The sequence below is a fragment of the Hyla sarda genome, chromosome 2, assembly GCF_029499605.1.
Source record: "Hyla sarda isolate aHylSar1 chromosome 2, aHylSar1.hap1, whole genome shotgun sequence".
Classification (NCBI taxonomy): Eukaryota; Metazoa; Chordata; class Amphibia; order Anura; family Hylidae; genus Hyla; species Hyla sarda.
Window position 1 is genome coordinate 244,083,994 of NC_079190.1, and position 24,604 is coordinate 244,108,597.

The 24,604-nt window shown below is 42.9% G+C and overlaps 1 protein-coding gene across 3 annotated transcripts in view; it reads left to right on the plus strand.

Moving 5' to 3' along the window:
- LOC130355929 (ras GTPase-activating protein 4-like) overlaps positions 1–24,604 on the plus strand; it is a 262,095-nt gene that overhangs the window by 209,845 nt on the left and 27,646 nt on the right. For all 3 annotated transcript variants that reach the window (XM_056556793.1, XM_056556794.1, XM_056556795.1), the window contains exons 12-15: positions 6,183–6,295; positions 17,664–17,856; positions 19,200–19,337; positions 21,566–21,710. In XM_056556793.1, the coding sequence (XP_056412768.1) occupies positions 6,183–6,295; positions 17,664–17,856; positions 19,200–19,337; positions 21,566–21,710 (589 nt within the window). The remainder of the gene's footprint in view (positions 1–6,182; positions 6,296–17,663; positions 17,857–19,199; positions 19,338–21,565; positions 21,711–24,604) is intronic.

Sequence of the window (24,604 nt, forward strand, 5' to 3'; positions counted from 1 at the left end):
AAAAATGTTGATCCTTCCTGTAATTAGCTGCTGTATGAAGCAGAGAAATTTGTGAATGTATTTTCTGTCTGACAACAGTGTTCTCTGCTGACACCTCTGTCCATGTCAGGAACTGTCCAGAGTAGAATAATATCCCCACAGAAAACCTCTCCCGCTCTGGACAATTCCTGACACAGACAGAGGTGTCAGCAGAGAGCACTGTTTTAAATAGAAGTAATTTACAAATCTGTTTAACTTTCTGGCACCAGTTAGTTTAAAAACATTTTTTTCCACTGGAGTTCCCCTATAAGATCATGGTGAAGAAAATGAGCCCTCATATGCAAAAATAAGAAAGTTATAGGGGTTAGAAGAGGACTAAATTTTATACAAAAATAAAACCTATATAAATTGGGTATTGTTTTAATCGTATGGACCTATAGAATAGATATAGCATATCATTTGTTCAGAAGAGTTAAAACAGAAGCCCACTGAAGAAACACAAATATCTTTTCTCATTTTGCTGTAAATTTGGTGGTAAAATAAGTGATGTCATTACAGAGCACAGTTGGTGATGCAAAAGACAAGCCCTTATATGGGTCTGTAAGTGGAAATTTTAACCCCTTAAGGACTCAGCCCATTTGGGCCTTAAAGGGGTACTCCGCCCCTAGACATCTTATATCCTATCCAAATGATAGGGGATAAGATTTCAGATCGCCGCGAAGCCGCTGCTGGGGAGCTCTGGGATCCCCGCTGCGGCACCCTGCTCTCATTACAGCACAGAGCGAGTTCGCTCTGTGCGTAATGACGGGCGATACGGGGGATGGAGCAGCGTGACATCATGGCTCCGCCCCTCGTGACATCACGGCCCGTCCCCTTAATGCAAGTCTAGGGGAGGGGGCGAGATGACCGCCACGCTCCCTCCCATAGACTTGTATTGAAAGGGGCGGGACGTGACATCACGAGAGGCGGAGCCGTGACGTAACGAAGCTCCGGCCCCTGTACTGCCCGTCATTACGTGCAGAGCGAACTCGCTCTGTGCTGTAATGATAGCGCAGTGCCGCAGCGGGGATCCCAGGGCTCCCCAGCAGCGGGACCGCGGCGATCTGACATCTTATACCCTATGCTTTGGATAGGGGATAAGATGTCTAGGGGCAGAGTACCCCTTTAAGTACTCAAAAAATTTTATTTTTACATTTTCGTTTTTTCCTCCTAGCCTTCAAAAAATCATAACTCTTTTATATTTTCCTCCACAGACTAGCATGAGGGCTTGTTTTTTGCATGACCAGTTGTCCATTGTAATGCCATCACTCACTTTACCATAAAATGTATGATACAACCAAAAAAATACTATTTGTGTGGGGAAATTAAAAAGAAAACCGCAATTTTGCTAATTTTGGAAGGTTTCGTTTTCACGCCGCACAATTTACGGTAAAATGACATGTGTTCTTTATTCTTTTGGGTCAATACGATTAAAATGATACCAATGATAATATACTTTTCTATTACTCTTGCGCTTAAAAAAATCGCAAACTGTTTAACCAAATTAGTACGTTTAAAATCCCCCTATTTTGAAGACCTATAACTTTTTCATTTTTCCATAGAAGCGGCGGTATGAGGGCTCATTTTTTGCGCCGTGATCTGTACTTTTTATTGAGATTTGCTTATATAAAACTTTGAATGCTTTTTTCTCAATTTTTTTTGGAATAAAATGTTACAAAAAAGCAGCTATTTTGGACTTTTTTTTTACGTTCACGCCGTTCACTGTACAGTATCATTAACATTTTATTTTAATAGTTGGGATATTTACGCACGCGGCGATACCAAATATGTATATAAAAATTTTTTTTACACTTTTTGGGGTGAAATAGGGAAAATGGGACAATTTACGTTTTATTGGGGGAGGGGGTTTTTCACATTTTTTTAACTTTTATTTTTTACTTTTATTTTTACACTTTAATAGTCCCCATAGGGGACTATTTATAGCAATCATTCGCTTGCTAACACTGTTCAGTGCTATATATAGGACATAGCTCTGATTAGCATTATCGATCATCTTCTGTTCTGGTCTGCTCGATCGCAGACCAGAGCAGAAAACCCCGGGAGACGGCCGGGGCAAGGTGGAACCTCCGGCCGCCATGCTGGACGATCGGATCGCCGCGGCAGCGCTGCGGGTGATCAGATCATCCATTTAAAGTACCGCGATGCTGCAGATGCCATGATCTGTATTGATCACGGCATCTGAGGGGTTAATGGCGGACATCCGCACGATCGCGGATGTCCGCCATTACGGGTGGGTCCCTGGCTGCTATCAGCAGCCGGGACCTGCTGCGCCTGATGCCAGCATCGATCCGATGCTCGCAGTTATGCATAGGACGTAAATGTACGTCTTGGTGCGGTAAGTACCAGCTCACCAGGACATCCTGTGTCGTTAAGGGGTTAAAGTGTTATGGCTTTTAGAAGACCAATAGAAAAAAGCAAAAGAGCAAAAAAAAAAAATGTCCTTAAGGGGTTATTCATCACGACCACTTTGAGTCTTAAGCAAAAAAGGCATTTTTATATAACTTTACAAACAGTGATCAACAAAACCAAAGGTTTGGTTAATTTTATCCTCCTGGCACCTATATACATCTTTATACCTTATAAGGAACGTCCCTCTGCATCTCAAACTCACAGCAGGAAACTCACTGTCTGTGTAAACGTCCCTAAAGTGTTAATGTGAATAGGTGATATGAACAATAATTTTGCTTGTTGTACTGTGTTTGATATAGAACTATAACTTATGCATTTTTATATAGTGTAGATGATAGCATTATAAGTATATTTTTTATATGTTGGTGAAAAAATGCTGTCTTGTCTCTGCAGCTATTGCAGCTATTTGCTGGGGGGGGGGGGGGGGGTGTCACATAGCTTCAATGCAAGGACATGATGGTATTTTTTCACCCAAAAATATACAAATATTTTAACCAATGTACAAATATACATATTATGTTATGATCTAGATTATATAAAAAAAAGTTATTGCAAATGGCAGTGCCCATTTTAAGAAATATTAGTAAAAGGGGTTGTCTCATCTCCCAATTACTCTCACTCTGCCACTGCTGTCTGATCTTACTCCCTGGACTGCTGGTAGATGGCAGCGGCCAGAAGCAGGTCACCTGCTCCTGGGTCTGACTTCCCAAGCTAAAGCATAATGCCTGCAACGGTCAGACATGATGAATAAGCCAAGATAAGACTGAGCAGGGAGTCTGATGTGCACTCAGCCAAAATTACATCATTGCTGCTTCTAAAGCATAACTTTTGGACGAGAACCATGACTACCAGCTGTCCACAAGAGGGGAGTTAAAGAGGTACTACCGTGCTGACAACTTATACCCTATCTAAAGGATAGGGGATAAGTTGCCTGATTTCGCGGGGTCCCCCGCAATCTTGCACGCAACACCCCGCTCTCATCAGGCTCCGGAGCGAACATCACTCCAGGTCTGATAACTGCCGATCACAGGGCCGGAGTATCGTGACGTCATGGCTCCGCCCCCTCAATGTAAGTCTATGGCAGGGGGCGAGACAGCTGTCTCGCCCCCTGCCATAGACTTGCAGTGAGGGGCGGAGCGTGATGTCACACGGGGGCGGAGCTGTGATGTCATGATCACCGGATGTTCGCTCCGATGCCTGATGAGAACGGGGTGCTGCGTGCGAGATCGCGGGGGTCCCAAGCGGCAGGACCCCTCGCAATCAGGCAACTTATCCCCTATCCTTTAGATAGGAGATAAGTTGTCAGCATGGTAGTACCCCTTTAACCCCTTAAGGACCAAGGACGTACCGGTACTTCCTTGGTCCTGCTCTTCTGATATAACGCGGGGTTACACAGTAACCCCGCGTCATATCACGGCGGGCCCGGCGTCATAGTGAAGCCGGGACCCGCCTCTAATAGCGTGCAGCGCCGATCACGGCGCCGCGCGCTATTAACCCTTTAGCCACGCGCTCAGAGCTGAGCTGCGCGGCTAAAAGTGAAAGTTCCCGGCTAGCTCAGTCGGGCTGTTCGGGATAGCCGCGGCTAATCGCGACATCCCGAACAGCTGACCTCGCTGTCCGATCGCCGAATGACTGCTCAGTGCCTGAGATCCAGGCATGAGCAGTCATGCGGCAGAATCGTTGATCACTGGTTTCTTATGAGAAACCAGTGATTAATGATAAAGATCAGTGTGTGCAGTGTTATAGGTCCCTATGGGACCTATAACACTGCAAAAAAAAAGTGAAAAAAAAGTGAATAAAGATCATTTAACTCCTCCCCTATTAAAAGTTTGAATCACCCCCCTTTTCCAATAAAAAAAAACACAGTGTAAATAAAAATAAACATATATGGTATCACCGCGTGCGGAAATGTCCGAATTATAAAAATATATCATTAATTAAACCGCTCGGTCAATGGCGTGCGTGCAAAAAAATTCCAAAGTCCAACATAGTGCATTTTTGGTCACTTTTTATATCATTTAAAAATGAATAAAAGGCGATCAATAAGTCCTATCAATGCAAAAATGGTACCGTTAAAAACGTCAGATGACGGCGCAAAAAATGAGCCCTCATACCGCCCCATACACGGAAAATAAAAAAAGTTATAGGGGTCAGAAGATGACAATTTTAAACGTATAAATTTTCCTGCATGTAGTTATGATTTTTTCCAGAAGTCCGACAAAATCAAACCTATATAAGTAGCGTATCATTTTAATCGTATGGACCTACAGAATAAATATCAGGTGTCATTTTTACCGAAAAATGTACTACGTAGAAACGGAAGCCCCCAAAAGTTATAAAACAGCGTTTTTTTTCAATTTTGTCGCACAATGATTTTTTTTCCAGTTTCACCGTAGATTTTTGGGCAAAATGACTGACGTCATTACAAAGTAGAATTGGTGGCGCAAAAAATAAGCCATCATATGGATTTTTAGGTGCAAAATTGAAAGAGTTATTATTTTTTAAAGGCAAGGAGCAAAAAACGAAAATGCAAAAACGGAAAAACCCCCGGTCCTTAAGGGGTTAATAGATATCTACAGAACCAAAGAAGGTTGCTTAATGAAGCCAATTGAAAACCTGTTTATTCTGCCATGCACTTTACGTAGAGACATGATTAAGGAGATCATTTTTACCTAACTTGCAGGAAAGAACTTCTTGCAAGATAAAGACAAAGCTGACATACAGCTAATGTCAGAATTTTGTAAAACAAGCATGGTGTCTCTAACTGACACAAAGCTACTGGAGTAGAGTTAGAGTGCACATGTGTAACAAGTAGCTGATGTCAGTCTCTGTCATATAAACTTCCCACTGAATTGTTTTACTTATATCCTTCACTTGTATAGGGACAACCACCAATGTTTGCTATAAATAAAACTGATATTTATGGTCTTGTCCATGATTTGCATACTGCCTGTTTGTACAGTTTCTCAGGCTGGCAACAATTTCCCTCTAGGTAAAATTCTCTTTTAAGGGGTACTCCGCCCCTAGACATCTTCTCCCCTATCCAAAGGATAGGTGATAAGATGTCAGATTGCCGCGGTCCTGCTGCTGGGGACCCCCGGGATCCCCGCTGCGGCACCCCGCTGTCATTACTGCACAGAGCGAGTTAGCTCTGCACGTAATGACGGGCGATACAGGGGACAGAGCAGTGTGACGTTATGGCTCCGCCCCTCGTGACATCACGGCCGCCCCCTTAATACAAGTCTATGGCAGGGGCGTGACGACCGCCACACCCCCTCCCATAGACTGATATTGAGGGGGGCGGGCCGTGACATCAAGAGGGGCGGAGCCGTGACATAACAATGCTCCAGCCCCTGTACTGCCCGTCATTACGTGCAGAGCGAACTCGCTCTGTGCTGTAATGACAGCGGGGTGCCGCAGCGCCAATCCCGGGGATCCCCAGCAGCAGGCGGAGTACCCCTTTAACGAAATTGGCCACATATCTGCAGCAACAAAAGTAATGATTTGGAGCATATTAACAATATATATTCTCTTAAATTTCGATGCAATAAATTGAGGAAACTTGTTACTTGTGTTTTTGTTTGTTTACATCATTTACTTGTATTTTTATTTCTTAATTCTATTGCTAGTAAGATATAGCCAGTTTGTTACTGTATATTTATGTCTAGCATTTACCAAAAAAACATCCAAATTCACAGTAATGTTTTTTATTTTATTTTTTATTTATTTTATAGGTGGCAGGAACACAGTATTTACATAGTGTTGTTGGTCCGACAATAAATCGTATCTTTGAAGAGAAAAAATATATTGAACTTGACCCCAGTAAAGTAGAAATAAAAGAAGCAGGGTAAGTATTGCCAGGGGGCAGTGTAAGTTTTTAAACAAAAAGAAACCTTAATGTAACACTCACGTTTCTGAAGACAGGAACCTCAGAGGATGTGGATCCGCTGGACCTGTGTGGCAGATGACTCTGACCGTACCAGGAAGCGGAGTCTAAGGTGCCGCTGGTTTTTACCAGAGCCCGCCAGCACCCAGGTCGCTACCCCTGGCACGGCTCGACCCCACAGGTGGCTGAGGAGATGCGAGGCACAGGAGGGATAAGGCAACTCGTAGTCTGGAGAGCAGAAGGTCAGGGCAGGCAGCACAGTAGCATAGTCAGGACGTAGCAGGAGGTCAGTAGGCAGGTGGCAGAGGAGCAAGGTCCAGTCACAAGAGCAAGAGATCTAATACACTGCAAGGCAATACAGAGGAACGTTTTCTCAAAGGCAAAAGGCAACAAAGATCCGGCAGGGAACTGAGGAGGGTGGAGGAATTTATAAATCAGCCACAGGTGGATTACACTAATGAACGTACTGGCCCTTTAAATCTTAAAGCTCCGGTGCGCGTGCGCCCTAGGGGACGGGAACACGCGCGTCGGAGCAGAGAGGCAGGAGAAACACCTGGAGAGTGACAGACTCTGGCTCGCATGCGGGCGTGTCCCGCGATGCGAGTCCCAGCCCCAGAGGCAGCAGAAGGTAAGGGGACCATGCGCTCACGGCCAGCGTGTGTGGCCGGAGCGCATAACGTAACACTTAATACTTAATCTGTCTATCTACTCGTGACAAAAATAAAGCTGCCTTCACATGAGACCTTTCTGCATTGTGGATTTTGGTTTTCTTTTTAGAGAAGGAGACGCTTTGTTGGTTCCCATGTTGGTGGTTTCAGATCGTGCCTTACCACCCATGATCTCTGAAGTTCAGCATGATAATTGTCAGACAGACATTCTGTTAAGTGCACCAAGTGAGGGTAAAAATACACAATTTCATTGTAGTGTGGTTCTCTTATGGTTAGCCATATTTAGAATATACTCCTGAAAACCCCCATAAAATGTAACAGACCCAACACCTGAACACCAAAGTCGTGCAAAAGAACACATGTGTTAGCAGATCAAATATATTTTATTATTACAAAAATTCATGGAAAGTACACAAAACATTTTAAAATCATTTAGAAACAAATACACAATTACAGAGATAATGTCTGAAGTGGACAAGAACAAAAAGTGGTGGCTAAAGTGTCACAAGGTATAGTAGTACATAGAGGAAATCATATTATGATCCGCACAAAGGTCTGAATAGTAAAACCCAGAGTAAATTAGAATAAAGGTAGAGCAAAATACCAACAGGAAATTGCTATCAAAGGAGTACAAAAAAAATCCGGACACAAGTGTACAAATAGAATGCCCTAGTGGGAAGATAGCATACTTAACCACACACTAAACCTGACGTTTCGCTTACTGCTTCATCTGGGTCGTGTAGACATATTTAAAACCAATTAAAAATTTAATTTTAAACAATCTTATTTGAAAAGGCACCACAAGGAAAGTAAGTGTACAAGCTTTAAAGAAAGGGATCATAGCTATTCACCTCATTAAATCCATGGGGTGTTCCACGTCTAAAGATCCAACGAGTCTCACGTTGTGCCAATGCTCGTGGCCAATTTCCCTTTTGTGGTCCAATGACTACATGGTCAATTGTGTTTTTTGTTTAAAGTGACGTGGAATGGATTTGAGTGGTAATAATACATGTTCTCTGATTTGACGGCAAAACACTCTGGTTGCCATGCACTTACCACATGCTGAACTGCCCCGGATGAAGCAGAAAGCGAAATGTCGGGTTCAGCGTGTGGCTAAGTATGCTATCTTCCCACTAGGGCATTCTATATGTACACTTGTGTTGGGATTTTTTTTTTTGTTCTACTCCGTTGATAGTATTTTCCTGTTGGTATTTTGCTCTACCTTTAGTTTAATTTACTCTGGGTTTTATTATTCAGACCTGTCATAGAGTCATAGTGGTATATAGTGGAAATCACGTTATGATCCCCACGATCATAACGTTATTTCCACTATATACCACTATGACTCTTTAGCCACCACTTTTTGTTCTTGTCTACTTCGGACATTATCTCTTTAATTGTGTATTTGTTTTTAAATTATTTCAAAATGTTTTTGTGTCCTTTTCATACATTTTTGTATTAATAAAATATATTTGATCCGCCTAGGCATGACTAATTACTAAATAGCAAAAACAGGCAGGTATTAACCCCTTAAAGGGGTACTCCGGCACTAAGACATCTTATCCCCTATCTAAAAACGAAAAAAAAAGAACATGTTAAAAATGACCCCTTCCTCAGTAGGCAAGTACTTGCCTACTGAGGAAGGGGTCATTTTTAGCACCCTGAAACACGTCTAGGCCGTTAAACAGTCCGAACAGAGCGCTATTTTATCTACATTATTTTGAAGCAAGCCGGCACAGAACAACGCAATACAATCATTCATTTGCACCTGCTGCACCTACCAACCATCTCTTCCCACCGTGCGCATTGCAACCTGCTATCTCTATTGCTACAGTCCAGCTGCAACCAACACAACGAGGGTCCGATACCAACACAGGTGTATGCCGACACCGCGGACCACTTCTACGGAAGTCTCCTGCCGAAGCCCTCCATCTGCTTAGGAGTATACGCCTGAATCACTGCAGCTAGTACAGGACTCGCTTACATCGGCCCGTCGCAGTACGGGACCAGCGACCACGGTGAGACTTAACCATTTATCTATCTAGAGACTGTGGGTAGCATATTCTAACAAGAATAAGTGACTTTTTTTGCCATTTCCATCGTAAGTGCCGGACTATCAGATATTTGCTGTTTAAATTCTGCAGATTTTTATAATTATTTTTTTTAAATATCTTTTCAATGTTGTCATTAGGGCCCAATGACATTGTCATTTGCTCTGATAATTTTATTCATATTTTTACATATATTTTTTTCAAAAACCTCTGTCTCCAATAGTTATTCATAGTGTACCCAATAGGGTGGTATTCTTGAGGTGCGGTTAATTTCTATTTTAGTTTTTTACCCAATTTGATCGGTGGGGATCAATTATTTAACCACATAGACCTCGAATACCTGGTCAGGAGCTGCACACACGTTTCCTCTAATTTATAAATCTGTTTAACTTTCTGGCACCAGTTAAAAAAAATAAAATTTTTTATTTTTTTTACTAAAATGCTGGTGTTTCCCCAAACTTTTCATTTTTACAACGGGTAATAGGATAAAAAGTCCCCAAAAATGTTCAACTCCATTACTTTTGAGTATGAAAATACCCCATATGCGGATGTAAAGTGCCCTGGGGGCGCATAAGAGAAGGCGCGCCATTGGGCTTTTGGAGAGAGAATTTGGCTGAAATTTAAGTTGGGGGCCATGTGTGTTTACAAAGCCCCCATGGTGTCAGAACAGTGACCCCCCCCCACACACACACACATGTAACCCCATTTTGGAAATGACACCCCTCACGGAATGTAATAAGGGATGCAGTGAGCATTTACACCCCACTGTTATTTGACAGATTTTTGGAACAGTGGGCTGTGCAAATGAAAAATTACATTTATGGTCAGGGCTCAACCCTTAAATGACAAGACTTACCTATACCAGTATCCGCCCTCTCTCCATTGATACCTGTAGAGAAATAAATTAAACACCTATGCATAACACTGTATGATAAAAGCGGTTGAACTGTGCCCAAAAACCGCAACAGAGGGTTAGCCTTAAGAGTGCATACCCTATGGAAGGTTAGAAGAAGAAAAGGGCGGGAGGGAGGGTTCCGCCAAAACGCAACGCACGCACCTGAGTGAGGGGGGGGGACGTGTGTTAAATACCCATTGCCCCTCCCACAAATACAGCTTGATAGGCTTAACACTTATGGTCAGGGCTCAACCCGTAAATGACAAAACTTACCTATACCAGTATCCGCCCTCTCTCCATTGATACCTGTAGAGAAATTAATTAAACACTTATGCATAATTGAACTGCGCCCAAAATGTTAGCCTTTAGAGGGCAAAAACACAAAGCCATGTAGGAAATCATAATAATTTTATTGAGTTCATAATACCAAATATGTAAAAATATCAGCCATCTCACTCTGTGGATTTGGCACATAAGTTGCATAACATGACTTCTACCTGCCTAGCTTCTGTATGACATGGGGAGGAACCTTGTGCCTAGATGCCACTGATGCTGCCCCGATATGAAACGAGTGACCTGAGAAATCCTGAGGAGTGTCCCCCAACGTGGTAATAAGTGACCGTATGTGCGAAGCAAACTGTGTCGAGGTCAAAGCCGAAGCCCTGAAAGGAAGCAAAGGGTGATCATCTGCTCCAGAATTGACAATAATTCAGCCAGTACCGCCACCGTACACCAAGCATTCCGTGAAGGAAAGTAGCTCACTGAAGCCCCCCACCTGCAGGTTTTGGTGACAGAGACCCTGAGCTCAAAGAAACCATCTCGCCACTTTAAAGGGGTATTCCGGGCAAAAACATCTTATCCCCTATCGAAAGGATAGGGGATAAGATGTCTGATCGCTATGGGAGATGTCTGATTTCTATGACATGAATGGAGGGGGCGTGGCATGTCACGTCCCCGCCTCGGAAGCCCGGAGGTTTCAGAAACTTCAGACGCAGCTACGCATAGAATGCGGGCTGCTGCAGGGAGATCGCGGGGGTCCCAGCGGCGGGCCCCCCGCCATCAGACATCTTATCCTCTATCCTTTCGATAGGGGAAAAGATGTTTTTGCCCGGAATACCCCTTTAATTGTGATTTGAGCAAAGGCTTGGACTTTGTTCTGGCACTTGAGAATTTCCCTGGCCTGAGGAAACCATAAAAGGCTAGGTACATGGCCGCTTTGATCACTAGACTGGGGATGTGTCCAAACAGCGTTTGTCTGATGCTTCTGACATGGCCCTGAACATGTCCCCTGAAATCGGTTTCCTGGAGTGACCCTTAGGCACACTCCACACCTGAATACCTCTGAGTGCTGCTTTAACCGCGTGTACTGAGATGATAGAAGATCTGTCTGGAAATGATAGCTAAATAAAGTGTTGCAGGCCCGCTAAGTATGTTTTGATAGTGTTGTGTGACAAGTGAAGTGATGAGTGGAAAATCCCAATAAACGACAGGATGAGAGTAGTATCAAAGGAAAAGGGTGTGTTGACGTGTCGAAGGAAAGTGACATAGGCATTGAAGGCAGTGTCATAGGCTTTCCTAGATTACCAGCCACTTGCGCATAGAATTTTAATCCATCGTTAGTGCTTGGAAAGGCGGAACCGGAGTGCCAACGGGATCCGCAAGGTGCATGACCTGGGAGAAAAGGTGAAATTAGCCCTAGACAAGGCATCTGCCGCTACATTCATCACCCCGGGAATGTGCCTACAAACAAAGTTAAACTTGTGCTGTAATGACAAAAAAACCAACCTTCTGATAAAAGACATAACCCTAGCATTCTTAGATCTACCATTGTTGACAATCCCTACCGTAGCCTCATTGTCACAGTAGGATACTACTGCTTGATTGCCCCAACTGTGTCCCCAAACATATGCAGCTGCTACAGTAGGATAGACCTCGAATAACGCCGATGTATTGTCAAAACCTGTCATGTTGAGAACCTCGGGAGACCAATGCCCAGCCAGCTAGTGAGATCCCCAAACAGCCCCAGAGCCAACCGATGATGATGCATCCGTGAATATCGTAGGTTAACTATCCGAGAACTCTGGCACAAACATAGACACCCTATTCCACTGCATGATATATTCATCCCACATGATAAGATCGGCCATTGCCTGCGCTTCCAAATGAATACAACTGTCCTGATGAGGAACCGTGTGCAACAGGATCAATAGCCAGGAGACAAACGTCCTACCCTGAGGTATTATCCTCATTGCGAATGCCAGCATACCCAGGAGGCTTTTTAACTCTACCTTAGTCGTGACTCGTGTGAATGCCAACCTATGAATAACTTCATTCATCCTGGTTAGTTTTTCTACCGGCAACCAGGCTTGCATATTTATGGTGTCTAGAATTATTCCAAGAAAAGTCATCTGTCTAGCCGGACCTTCCGTTTTGCTGGGAGAAACTGGTACCCCTACTTCTGAGAACAGTCCCAACTATTTTCTTAGCCCCTCAAGCTCCTCATTCAGCGTTTCCAGTATGAGGAAATCGTCTAGATAATGGATAATGTAGGTGCAACTGACAACATTGACAAGAGTCCAATGCAAAGCCTGAGCAAGCTGGTCAAAGAGCCAGGGACTGCAATTACAACCGAAAGTTAGCTTAGTTGCAAAGTAATACCAGCCATTCCACTTAACCCCGTACTACTTCCAGAGATCCTGACGAATCGGTAACAACTTGAAAGAATCCACTATATCAGCTTTCGACAACCAAGCACCCTGACCTAGATAGAGTATGACCTGAATAGCTTCATCAATTGAAGCGTAGTGCATTGTGAACTCCTCAGACGGAATAAGTGAATTTATGCTGGGTACGACGATGAATACGGTTCTGACAAATCATAAATTAGACATTTTTTATTGTTCAATTTACCGCAAACAATCCCCACTGGGCTGACCCTCCACGCATCGAAAGGCAAAGACGTAAAAGGGCCAATCATGTAGCCTTTGTCTAATTCATTCTGTAACAGCTGAGTGACGGTTTCGGGGTGGTTGCATGCTGACAACAAGTTGGTACATTCATACGTGCATTGGGGTACCGCCATCAGACCTGTGTGGAAACCTTCCACGAAACCGTCTATCAACCACTGCACCCAGTTAGTGTTGGGGTGTCCTGCTAGGATATTGACCAGAGCAGGGACCTGTACCCCGCCTAGTCAGGCCTGACCTTTCTGAGAGCACACCGTGCCTGGGTGTGCTCTGTAGCTCAAGAAACAGACATGCAAAAGCCGGCAATTACTGTAATTGCATGCCGATAGGTTGTAATTATTGCAAAGCTGAGCCGATTTCTGGCCAACCACAGGCAACTGATTTGGGGTCTTGCTAGTACTAGGCTCAGCTGGTTGATTAACCCCTGCACACCAGGCCGCTGTGTGGAATATTGACTGGCAGACTGAGCACGCCAAGGATTTTAAACCTGCAAAATGGTTGCAAAACAGCTCAATGTCAATTATACTCCAATCCAATTATACTCCAAGGCATACTGACTTAACGCTGCTGCCGCTTTGGCCGAGAAACTCTTGTGGTAGTCGTAGAAATGTGTACCACCGTATTTGTACGAGAATTTTGTGATTTGCAACATGTACAGATCTAACTCTTCCTGGCGATCAGGCTTAACTGAGCAAATAACTTCCCGTAATTTACTGAAAGCTATGACAAACTTGTGGATGTTGAGTTTGCGGCTGAGTTAGCATCCTTGCTCTTTAGGACAACGGACAGTTCCCCACAGGCAACCGTTTTGGTATGCGACAAATCCTGGGAGGAAATGAGCAAGGACGCTAGATTGATGCCTTTCCCATCTTTGCGTAAGGCTTCCAGTATAAAGTGAATAGGTTATATCTTAGGTGGAATTGCCTGGCCTACCTGATGTACTGGGCACAGGAGGAGAAAGCAATACAGGTGTCACAGGAGCCACTGTGTCCTGAAATTTAAAAAAAATTTAAACGAACAAGCTGGTGTAGCCCCAAATTTTTCATTTTCAGAAGTGGTAAAAGGAAAAAAGCCCCCCAAATTTGTAACACAATTTCTCTCAGGTACGGAAATACCCCATATGTGGCCCTAAACTGTTGCCTTGAATTACTAGGACTCCGGAGTGAGAGAACGCCATGCACATTTGAGGCCTAAATTAGTGATTTGCATAAGGACGGCTGAGGCTATGTTCAGACGGTGGGATGTCCGCAAGGAAAATTTCCGTGCGGACATTCCACCGACAGCGGAGCACTGGCAGAACATGCCGGCACTACGAGTGCTGGGAAATGTCTCATAGACGGCAATGCACTTCTGTGCGGACTCCACAGAAAGAATAGACATGTCTTTCTGCCACATCTTCAGCGGAAAAATCTTCAGCGGAAATTCTGCCGTGTGCACAAGAAAGCATCGGGGTGCTGGGCCGCAAAAGTTGGCTTGAGCCGCCATCAAATTGACAAAGTTGTCACTGGAAAAAAAAAAACGTAAAGTCCATTTCCATGAGGACTGTGGGGTCAATTTGGATTTCTGGGTGGCCAACAAACCTAGAGATCAGTGGCTCATATTTTTGTGCGCAGTTTTTTTTTTTTTGCGCTGCTGCGATATGTGGCCGGACTGCAAACGCCCCCCCAAAAAAGCAAAAAATTAAAATGCCTGTACCCCAAAAAATAATTCACTGATCAGCAATTAGTGTAGTCTGCACACGGGGTACGGTCCGGCCGCAGAGCGCGGAATAGTTGCTGGTGGCCCGGACCGCATACACCCCCCCCCCCCCCAAAAAAAAAGTGCAAATAAGACACTGCATCCTATAATTAGCTAGGGGCAGGAAGCAGACCAGTGGTCGCCAAGGTGTGGCCCTCCAGATGTTTGAAAACTACAACTCCCAGCATGCCCGGACAGCCGTTAGCTGTCTGGGCATGCTGTGAGTTGTAGTTTTCCAACATATGGATGGCCACAGTTTAGAGACCACTACACAGTGGTCTCAAAACTGCGGTCCTCCAGATGTTGCAAAACTACAATTCCCAGCAGGCCCAGGCAGGCATTGGCTGTCTGGACATGCTGGGAGTTGTAGTTTTCCAACATATGGATGGCCATAGTTTAGAGACCACTACACAGTGGTCTCAAACTGTGGTCCTCCAGATGTTGCAAAACTACAACTCCCAGCATGCCCAGACTGTCTGGGCAAGCTGGGAGTTGCAGTTTTGCAAATTGTAAGGTGGAAGCCCTCACCCGCCGCATCATCGCCGCTGCATCTCCGGACACCTCCAAATCCTGCCGATTCAACTGCACATGTACACCCTATCGCTGATCGGGTTAATCAATAGGGACCCGGGGTGTCAGACGGGAGTGTTCAGCTAATCAGTCCGATCAGCGCCGCGGGAGCGCATATTTCATGAACAGCGTATACATACGGCGGAATGCGCGAAGGTATTGCGTCATCCGCCTTATATATATACGGCGTTCTGCGGGAGGGAATAAAAAACAATGCAGGTTAACAGCAGCGTTTCAGGAGTATATAATGTATATGGCAAACCCCAACACAACCACATTGTGTGTTTCCACCCATGTACTTTTCCTGACTTTTGAACTTATACAGGCAATGTTAGACCCCATCACATCCAGTTTCTATACTATGGGCTTTGCTTCAACTATGCGTCTGGAAGTTGAAGTAGTAAAGTACTCCTTATGCACAACAGCCTAGCACATGAAAGCTGAACTAATTTATGCAGGCTAAAGTCAGCAACTGCCAAGTAGAGAAGTTCATGACAAATCGAATCACTGTAACTTCGCTCAGCTCTAGTCTCTGTATATACTTTACATATTTGGAGATTTCTTTGATAACATGTATATATGCCTCTCTTAGGCTTGTTTATATTGCTGTGTTACTGATTACTAAAGTTTATGTAGGCTGACAGTAAATTACTAAATATGCCCAATAAACAAATGGTTGTCACACGCTTAGTCTGTGGCTGACTTGTTGAACTGTATTGTGTTACAATAAAACCGTTTAATCAGGAAATGTATTAAGCTTCTGTGACAGTGTTATTTACTGCATACGGTCCTGTTTTATTAAGTGATTGTAAGCTACACTTATCTTGTAACTATGGAGAAAATCTATCTGCTTCTTCTAATGGATACCCATTAATGCTCAAGAACTTTAGGACACAATATGGTAAGCCAGAGGAAAATAACTTTAGGACACAATATGGTAAGCCAGAGGAAAATAACTTTAGGACACAATATGGTAAGCCAGAGGAAAATAACTTTAGGACACAATATGGTAAGCCAGAGGAAAATAACTTTAGGACACAATATGGTAAGCCAGAGGAAAATAACTTTAGGACACAATATGGTAAGCCAGAGGAAAATAACTTTAGGACACAATATGGTAAGCCAGAGGAAAATAACTTTAGGACACAATATGGTAAGCCAGAGGAAAATAACTTTAGGACACAATATGGTAAGCCAGAGGAAAATAACTTTAGGACACAATATGGTAAGCCAGAGGAAATAACTTTAGGACACCAATATGGTAAGCCAGAGGAAATAACTTTAGGACACAATATGGTAAGCCAGAGGAAAATAACTTTAGGACACAATATGGTCAGCCAGAGGAAAATGACTTTAGGACACCAATATGGTAAGCCAGAGGAAATAACTTTAGGACACAATATGGTAAGCCAGAGGAAAATAACTTTAGGACACAATATGGTAAGCCAGAGGAAAATAACTTTAGGACACAATATGGTCAGCCAGAGGAAAATAACTTTAGGACACAATATGGTAAGCCAGAGGAAATAACTTTAGGACACAATATGGTAAGCCAGAGGAAAATAACTTTAGGACACAATATGGTAAGCCAGAGGAAATAACTTTAGGACACAATATGGTAAGCCAGAGGAAAATAACTTTAGGACACAATATGGTAAGCCAGAGGAAATAACTTTAGGACACAATATGGTAAGCCAGAGGAAAATAACTTTAGGACACAATATGGTAAGCCAGAGGAAAATAACTTTAGGACACCAATATGGTAAGCCAGAGGAAAATAACTTTAGGACACCAATATGGTAAGACAGAGGAAAATAACTTTAGGACACAATATGGTAAGCCAGAGGAAATAACTTTAGGACACAATATGGTAAGCCAGAGGAAAATAACTTTAGGACACAATATGGTAAGCCAGAGGAAAATAACTTTAGGACACCAATATGGTAAGCCAGAGGAAAATAACTTTAGGACACCAATATGGTCAGCCAGAGGAAAATGACTTTAGGACACCAATATGGTAAGCCAGAGGAATATTGTCCAAGTAAAAGATGACATTTAGTTATAGATGTATAATTCATAGTTAGTTTACACTGGTCAAGCTGATGTAGGAAGTTAATCAGGAGAAACTCAAGCTTCTCTCCATATGATCAGTCATGGTGACCTAATGTATGAACACTTCTACCCAATCATAATAACTATGTCAGAATTCATCTTTTTATATATTTATACATTTTTGGCATAAAAAAGTCAACTAATACAATTTAGACTGGACAATCTAAAGAGAAACCAGATTTTTAACTAGCATGAGCCACTTTGATACATCTGGTAATCTAGTGCATTCTTTGACACTATGACTAGTCAAAATACATACACTGGACATATCATACACCACACTTATTTTTCTAGTTATGCATTACTAAATGCTTCACATTTCTCTATTAGGTGCACAGGTTTACATCGGATCCAGACTGAAAGTGAAATAATCCTTCAGAGTGCCCAGCATCTCCAGTCTTATCTTACTGAACTCCTAATAGCAATAGCTAAGTCAGTGAAGATCTGTCCTGTTACCATACGGGCCACTTTCCGGCAACTGTACAGGAGGGTAGAAGAGCGATTTCCGGAAAATAAACACATGGTTTGTTTAAAATGCATCAAATATCCATGATTACATATAGAATAATATATTAAAGGGACTTCTGCTACCTGTGCGGTGGTAGTTTAGAATATCTGTATGAATACTACATACTGAGTTACAGAAGCACTCTTTTTTATTTATTTTTTCTTATAAAGTGCAACATATCCTATTAGAGAATAATGTAGAGGTTTTTGTGTATTCCTTTGGTGTACCTATTTTACTTGATGCATGGATTTTCTGTCATTTTGATTCCTATTTCCCCTCTTATATGGAATTTCCCACTATGCCTCCAGATTTTCAGAGAAGGTGGAGTCTTGTAACTGCATTTGCTCTTTCCTGATTTATATCAAAGTGCAGTGTTTGACATAGAACACCTGTCCTTTCACACATACTATAGAGTCTCATATGAGATACAGCTGCAGTCTGACTCCTTGTGAGTGGTCTCAGTGGTCTTATACATGGAAAAGCAGTGTCAGGCCGCATCACACAGGACACACTACAGAATCTGCTCACAGGAGAGACAAATAGTGTAATCAGGAGAGGTGTATAACTCTGCAGCTAAACACTGTATGGACTCTCCTACTATGGTATATCACTGCAATCCTTGCCTCTTATGGCATATTTAAGATAGTCAACAGCAGTTTACTCATAGAAAAGACCTAGAGATGAACAAGAGGGTGAAGCTAGAAAAAGTCTGAGCTGCCAGGATGAATCTGATAGGTCATGATGTAATCCTCTAGTTCACAGGTCAGTCAGTAACACAGGACAAACTAATGCTCTGTCTACACACTAGTAGTGTATGTAAGTTTCTTGTTGTTGTCAGAATGGAAACCATATGACCCTGCTGCAGCAATTACATATATGTAATACAACTGAGCTTGGATGAAATAGGCATTTTGTAGGCAAAGAAATACTGGAGTTCTTCCTTAAGTGTTACTGTCATTTAAAAAATCTATTGACAGGTCGTGGCAGTTGCTGTTCACTGCCTGGCAGTCCACTCCATCTGACTCTTACTGCATAGACTAATAGATTATTAAACTGCTGGATTTTGTAACACTTTTATTGATTTTCAGAACAAAGAAAAAAAAATATGGGGAAGGAGACAAAATGGAAGCAAAATGGATGGGGAAGGGAATGAACCATAGCTACATTAAAACCCAAAGTGCTTCCCATTAGAGGATCAGGCTGTCATTTTGACAACCTGATCCTGCTTCACAGGGGCAAGCAGTTACTGTGTGTAAAGGATGATTGATAAGCTACATTCCACCTTTTTCCAATTATTTCTTTAATCCATGTGCAAGAAATACTGTTACTAACCTCTACTCTTTTTGTATGTTTTTCAGAATGTAAAGTTCATTGCAGTGACAAGTTTCTTGTGTCTTCGGTTTTTCTCTCCTGCAATAATGTCACCTAAGCTCTTCCATCTCAGAGAAAAGCATGCTGATGCTCGCACAAGCCGGACACTGCTTCTCTTAGCTAAGGTGACAAAGATTTATGCACAGTATATGTGATTGGTGCTGCGGAAAATAAGAATTTGTGTGCACCGATTCAAGCCTACAATTGTTTTGCCATCTAAAATAGGTCCTGTTTGGAAGTCTTATTATTTTAACTGAGAGAAAACCAAGAGCTATGGAGCAAAGTATATAATGCCCCCTACTTAATTACCATGACTGCATAACAGTGTTCCCATATACATTGCATTCAGAAAGTTTCAGATCCTTTCACTTTTTCCACATTTTGTTATGTTACGTCCTTGTACTAAAATAAAGGAAGAATAACATTGTTTCCCTATTATTCTGCAACCAAGACCCCATAATGAAAATGTGAAAATAGATTTTTTTTAAATGTATTAACTATTGACTTGTAATGTAACTCTGGGGGCCTCCCATTCCTCTTGATCATCTCATCTCTGAGATGTTTCTATACCTTGCTTGGAGTCACCTGTGGCAAATTCAGCTGATTGGACATGAATTGGAAAGACACAGCCCTGTCTATATAAGGTCTCACAGCTAACAATGCAAATCAGAGCAAAAACCAAGCCATGAGGGGGAAACAATTGCCTTTAGGGACAAGATTGTGTGGAGCAGAGATCTGGAGAAGGGTATAAAGAAGTTTGGAACAGCCAGGACTGGCTGACCCACCAATCTAAGTAATCAGGGGAGAAGGGTCCTGGTAAGATAGATGACCAAAAGCACACTGGTCACTCTGGCTGAGCCCCAAAGATTTTGAGGGAGATTTATTCAAATCTGTGCAGGGGAAAAGTTGACCAGTTGTCCATTACAGCCAATTAAATTGCTTTTTAAAAAATGTTAGAAAAAAGTGATCTGTTGGGTTGCTATGGGCAACTTGTCAACCTCTGCACAGGTTTTGATAAATCTTCCCTTTTGTGTACAAATGGAAGAAATTTCCAGAATGTCAACAATGGCCGCAGCACTCCACAATCTGGGCTTCAAGGCAGAGTGGTAAGACAGCAGTCTCTTCTAAGGAAAAGATGCATAAAAGCTACCTGTCGAAAAAACACTAAATGACTCTCAGGCTGTGAGAAACAAGATTTTCTCGTCTGATGAAACCAAGATTTTGGCCTCAATTTTAAGCATCATGTCTGAAGGAAATCTGGCACGGTTCATCACCTGTCCAATACCATCCCTACAGTGAAGGATGGTAGTGGCAGTTTTTAAGTGGCTGGGACAGGGAGCCTGGTCAGGATTGAAGGAAAGTTAAATGGAGCAAAGTACATACATATTCTTAATGAAAACCTGATCCAGAGTACATCTCTGGAGAGCTCTGAAATAGTTGTTCGCCAACAGTCCCCATCCAACCTGACAGAGTGCTCTGAACCTTAGACTGGGTGAAAGATTCCCTGCCAGCATGACAATACCCTAAGCACACAATCATAAGCCACTTCTGTGTTGCTTTGGCTAACTCTGTGAATGTCATTGAGTGGCCAGAGCCCTAAATTAAACCCAATCAAACATCTGGAGAGACCTGAAAATGGCTTTCACTGATGTTCCCCATCCCACCTGACAGAAAATCCCCAAATCCAGGTTGGCAAGCTTTGTGGCATCATATCCAAGGAGAATGGAGACTGTAATCGCTGCCAAAGGTACTTCAATTGAGTAAAATGTCTGAATACTTATGCGACTGCAATATTTTGTTATTTATTTTCAATAAATTAGCAAAGATTTCTAATATTCTGTTTTCAGTTTGTGATTATGGTGTATTGAGTGCACAGGTAAGGGGGGGGGGTGCAGATACTTCTTTTTTATTTTAGCACAAGGCCACAATCTAATGTGGAAACCAAATCAAAAGTGCAAAAGGATCTAAAAACTTTCCAAATGCATTGTTTCCTTATATTTTGTACCTGCATCTTCAAGTCAAAATAAGTATGATTAGAATTATAACCTCGATAAAAGTTATAAAGTCTATGTCAAAGTGCTGATGGTCTGACAATATGTGCTGGGTTGATAAGAAAAGAGCCACATGTGCTAGTATTATTGCCCACATCTTTTGAAAAAGTATACAATCTATGAGATATAGATGGTGCAGTAGGATCAGCTAATGTGTATAATTGCAATAGATCCAGATTCTGATCTTTATAGTTTACTTTTTCCACAACCAGTGTTTAAGTAGACTAGAAATCAAAGCAGTTCTTTTATTGTTCTTATTCAATGTATAAAGTTTTTGTAGTGATCTAATATTTTTATTATAGGCTATACAAAATGTTGGTAATATGGATGCTCCAGCAAGCAGAGCCAAAGAGTCCTGGATGGCGCCACTGCAGCCAACCATCCAACAAGGAGTTTCTCAGCTAAAGGAATTTATCATAAAACTTATAGACATTGAGGAAAAAGAAGGTAACAGAGAGAAATTGACTTCACTTTGCTACTTATTGAACCCCATTTGTACCTTGCCATTATAAAATGTTACATAGAGAATTTATCATTTCTAGTCGGGTGTGGAATCTTAATTGATCCTTTACTCCCATTTTCTGAATACATCTTTCTGAGCTACATGGTAGCCTTGATCTAAGGGTGTTATTTTATACTGTGTGCTTCACCCTGTTCTCTCTGTATGGAGAAGAATTCTGATACGAGCCCTAAGTTCTCACTACATGTCCACTGTTGCTATTAAGCTTGGCAGCTTTGAAATATTATCTAATATGTTGTTGTGGTACTTGGCGACATTAGTGCAGTGAAACATGCGTAGTTCGAAAAAGTAGAATATTTTAAATACACAAAAAAATGCAAATATGCTGAAGAATGTGAAATGTCTCCAAGGTGTTAAAGTAAATAGGGGTAAGAGATGGATTGCCAATATTGTCAAGTATGAAAGTAATTGAACTTAGGCAAAATTAATATCACGATAATGTCATATGGGTGCCGGATCCAGCAGAGAAGTTTACGTTTCAAAAGTTTTTATTGAAGTTTGTACATAACAATAAGGAGCATTGTATTACAGAATGCAACACATAAAATAAAAAATACAAAGCTTAATACAGATTAAAGAGAAGCCAGAGACCAAAAAGCCAAGAAGGCTGCATTCCGCCACTACCTCCCGCTTCGATGTCAGCATACACTTGGTTCGACACGTCTGCCCAACCACGGAGGGAGTGGCTGCCCCTCGAAACACATGGTCAAGTAAGCCAATAAAAAGAAACATAACAGAACTAGTAACATCAAAGGTGGTGTTCAAATATATCAGACAAGTAACGGAAAAGCATGTCTGTAAACTTGTTACACTATAGATGTGACTTTCATTCTGGATCCTATGGCTACAGATTAATACCCTTCTAGCATTTCCAAACTCTAAACACTTTATAGCGGTGTAGTATTGAGTGCTACCAATTAACCCCCTACTCCCTCTGTTTAAATCCCCTGGACAGTCAGCATCCCCTTATCTGCCAATTAGTATCTCCCCATACCCCGATAAGGGGAGCAGAGATGAAGAGACCAACAATCCTTCTTGTAGAGCCGTGATGGTTTACGCTGGCCCACTCCTAGATGTAAAGACACTCCACGCTTCCCATGTCACCCTATGGACAGGAAAATTACCCTGGCCTGACGCCCAGACCTCCTCCAAGGTGCAGACATGCGTAATCATAGTCACAAGATCTTCCACCCTGGGGGGGGCTGTGTTTCTCCAGTTACGAGTAATTAAGATCTTTGCCAAAACCAGAATTTTACAGAAAAGGACTCTTACAAAGGGAGGGAAATCTTGCATGTCAATTAGTAATAAAGCTGTCTGAGGGATAAGTTGGACAGGATTCCCTAGTATGTCACTCAACAAACTCCCTACCTCTTTCCAGTATTGGGCAAGTTTCGGGCACGCCCATAACACATGCAATAGAGTGCCTCTCTGAGAACAATCCCTCCAACACCTATCTGAGCTTAAGGGGTACATAACATGGAGTCTAGCTGGGGTGTAGTACCACCCAAGATGTGTTTTGACTACTGCTTCTAGGTGGGAGACAGCTTTTAAGGACTTTTGGACCAGTTTAAATGCCCCATTCCACTTCTCAACAGGCAGCTCCAGGTTCAACTCCAAATCCCACGCCCTCATATACAGTGTCTTCCCCAGTGGACCACTAGAGGACAAGTCCTCGTATAAGGGTTTGAGCCCTTTAAGTTGTTTAGAGAAATATTCCACCAAACTAAGGCTCATCGGCGGAACAATGCGGCATGCTTCAACTAAAAAGCTTTTAATACATAGATATGGGAATATTAGTTGAGTAGGGAGGCCAAATTTAGCTTTTAGATCGGAATATTGCAACAACTGGTCATTCTCATATAGATCTGACACTCGAAGAATACCCCTGTCCACCCACTTCTTCACATCAAGATCTTCCACCACCAAGGAAAGTATGGAGAATGGGGCCATTTTATTCCCAGTAAATGAAGTGTCGGTCCTAATCTGTTGTGCATAGGCGTAACATTGTTGAGCTGCAGTCGTAAACAAAGATGTCCTAGGTGAGGTGGGAACTCGCCAGGCGTGTAGGAATATTATACTTCAGGGGTCGTGTATGGACGCCAGGAAGCACTCAATTTGTACCCAGTGAACATCAGTTCTCCTTTCCCAACATGGTCTCAATAGGGAAATTATCGTAGCTGTGTGGTATCTGTGTATGTCAGGGATCCCCAAACCTCCCATCTTCCTATGTTTACGCAATACGGAGCAGCAGAGCAGTTTAAAAACCATCCGCTACCGTATGTCCACCGCATCCCCATTCATTTGAATAAGCCGAATGGAGTCCGATAGTGTCTTTAGCCGGCTTATATGTGGACCGTGTTACGCCGAGCGCTCCGGGTCCCCGTTCCTCCCCGGAGCGCTCGCCTCATCCTCGTTGCTGCAGCGCCCCGGTCAGATCCACTGACCGGGTGCGCTGCGGTGCCGCCTCCAGCCGGGATGCGATTCGCGATGCGGGTGGCACCCGCTCGCGATGCGCACCCCGGTCCCCGTACCTGACTCGCTCTCCGTCGGTCCTGTCCCGGCGCGCGCGGCCCCGCTCCCTAGGGCGCGCGCGCGCCGGGTCTCTGCAATTTAAAGGGCCAGTGCACCAATGTTGGTGCCTGGCCCAATCTTCCCAATTACCAATTAGTGTGATCACCTGTGTACTTCCCTATATTACCTCACTTCCCCTGCACTCCCTTGCCGGATCTTGTTGCCTTAGTGCCTAGTGAAAGCGTTCCCTTGTCTGTTCCTAGCCCGTGTTCCTGACCTCCTGCCGTTGCCCCTGACTACGATCCTTGCT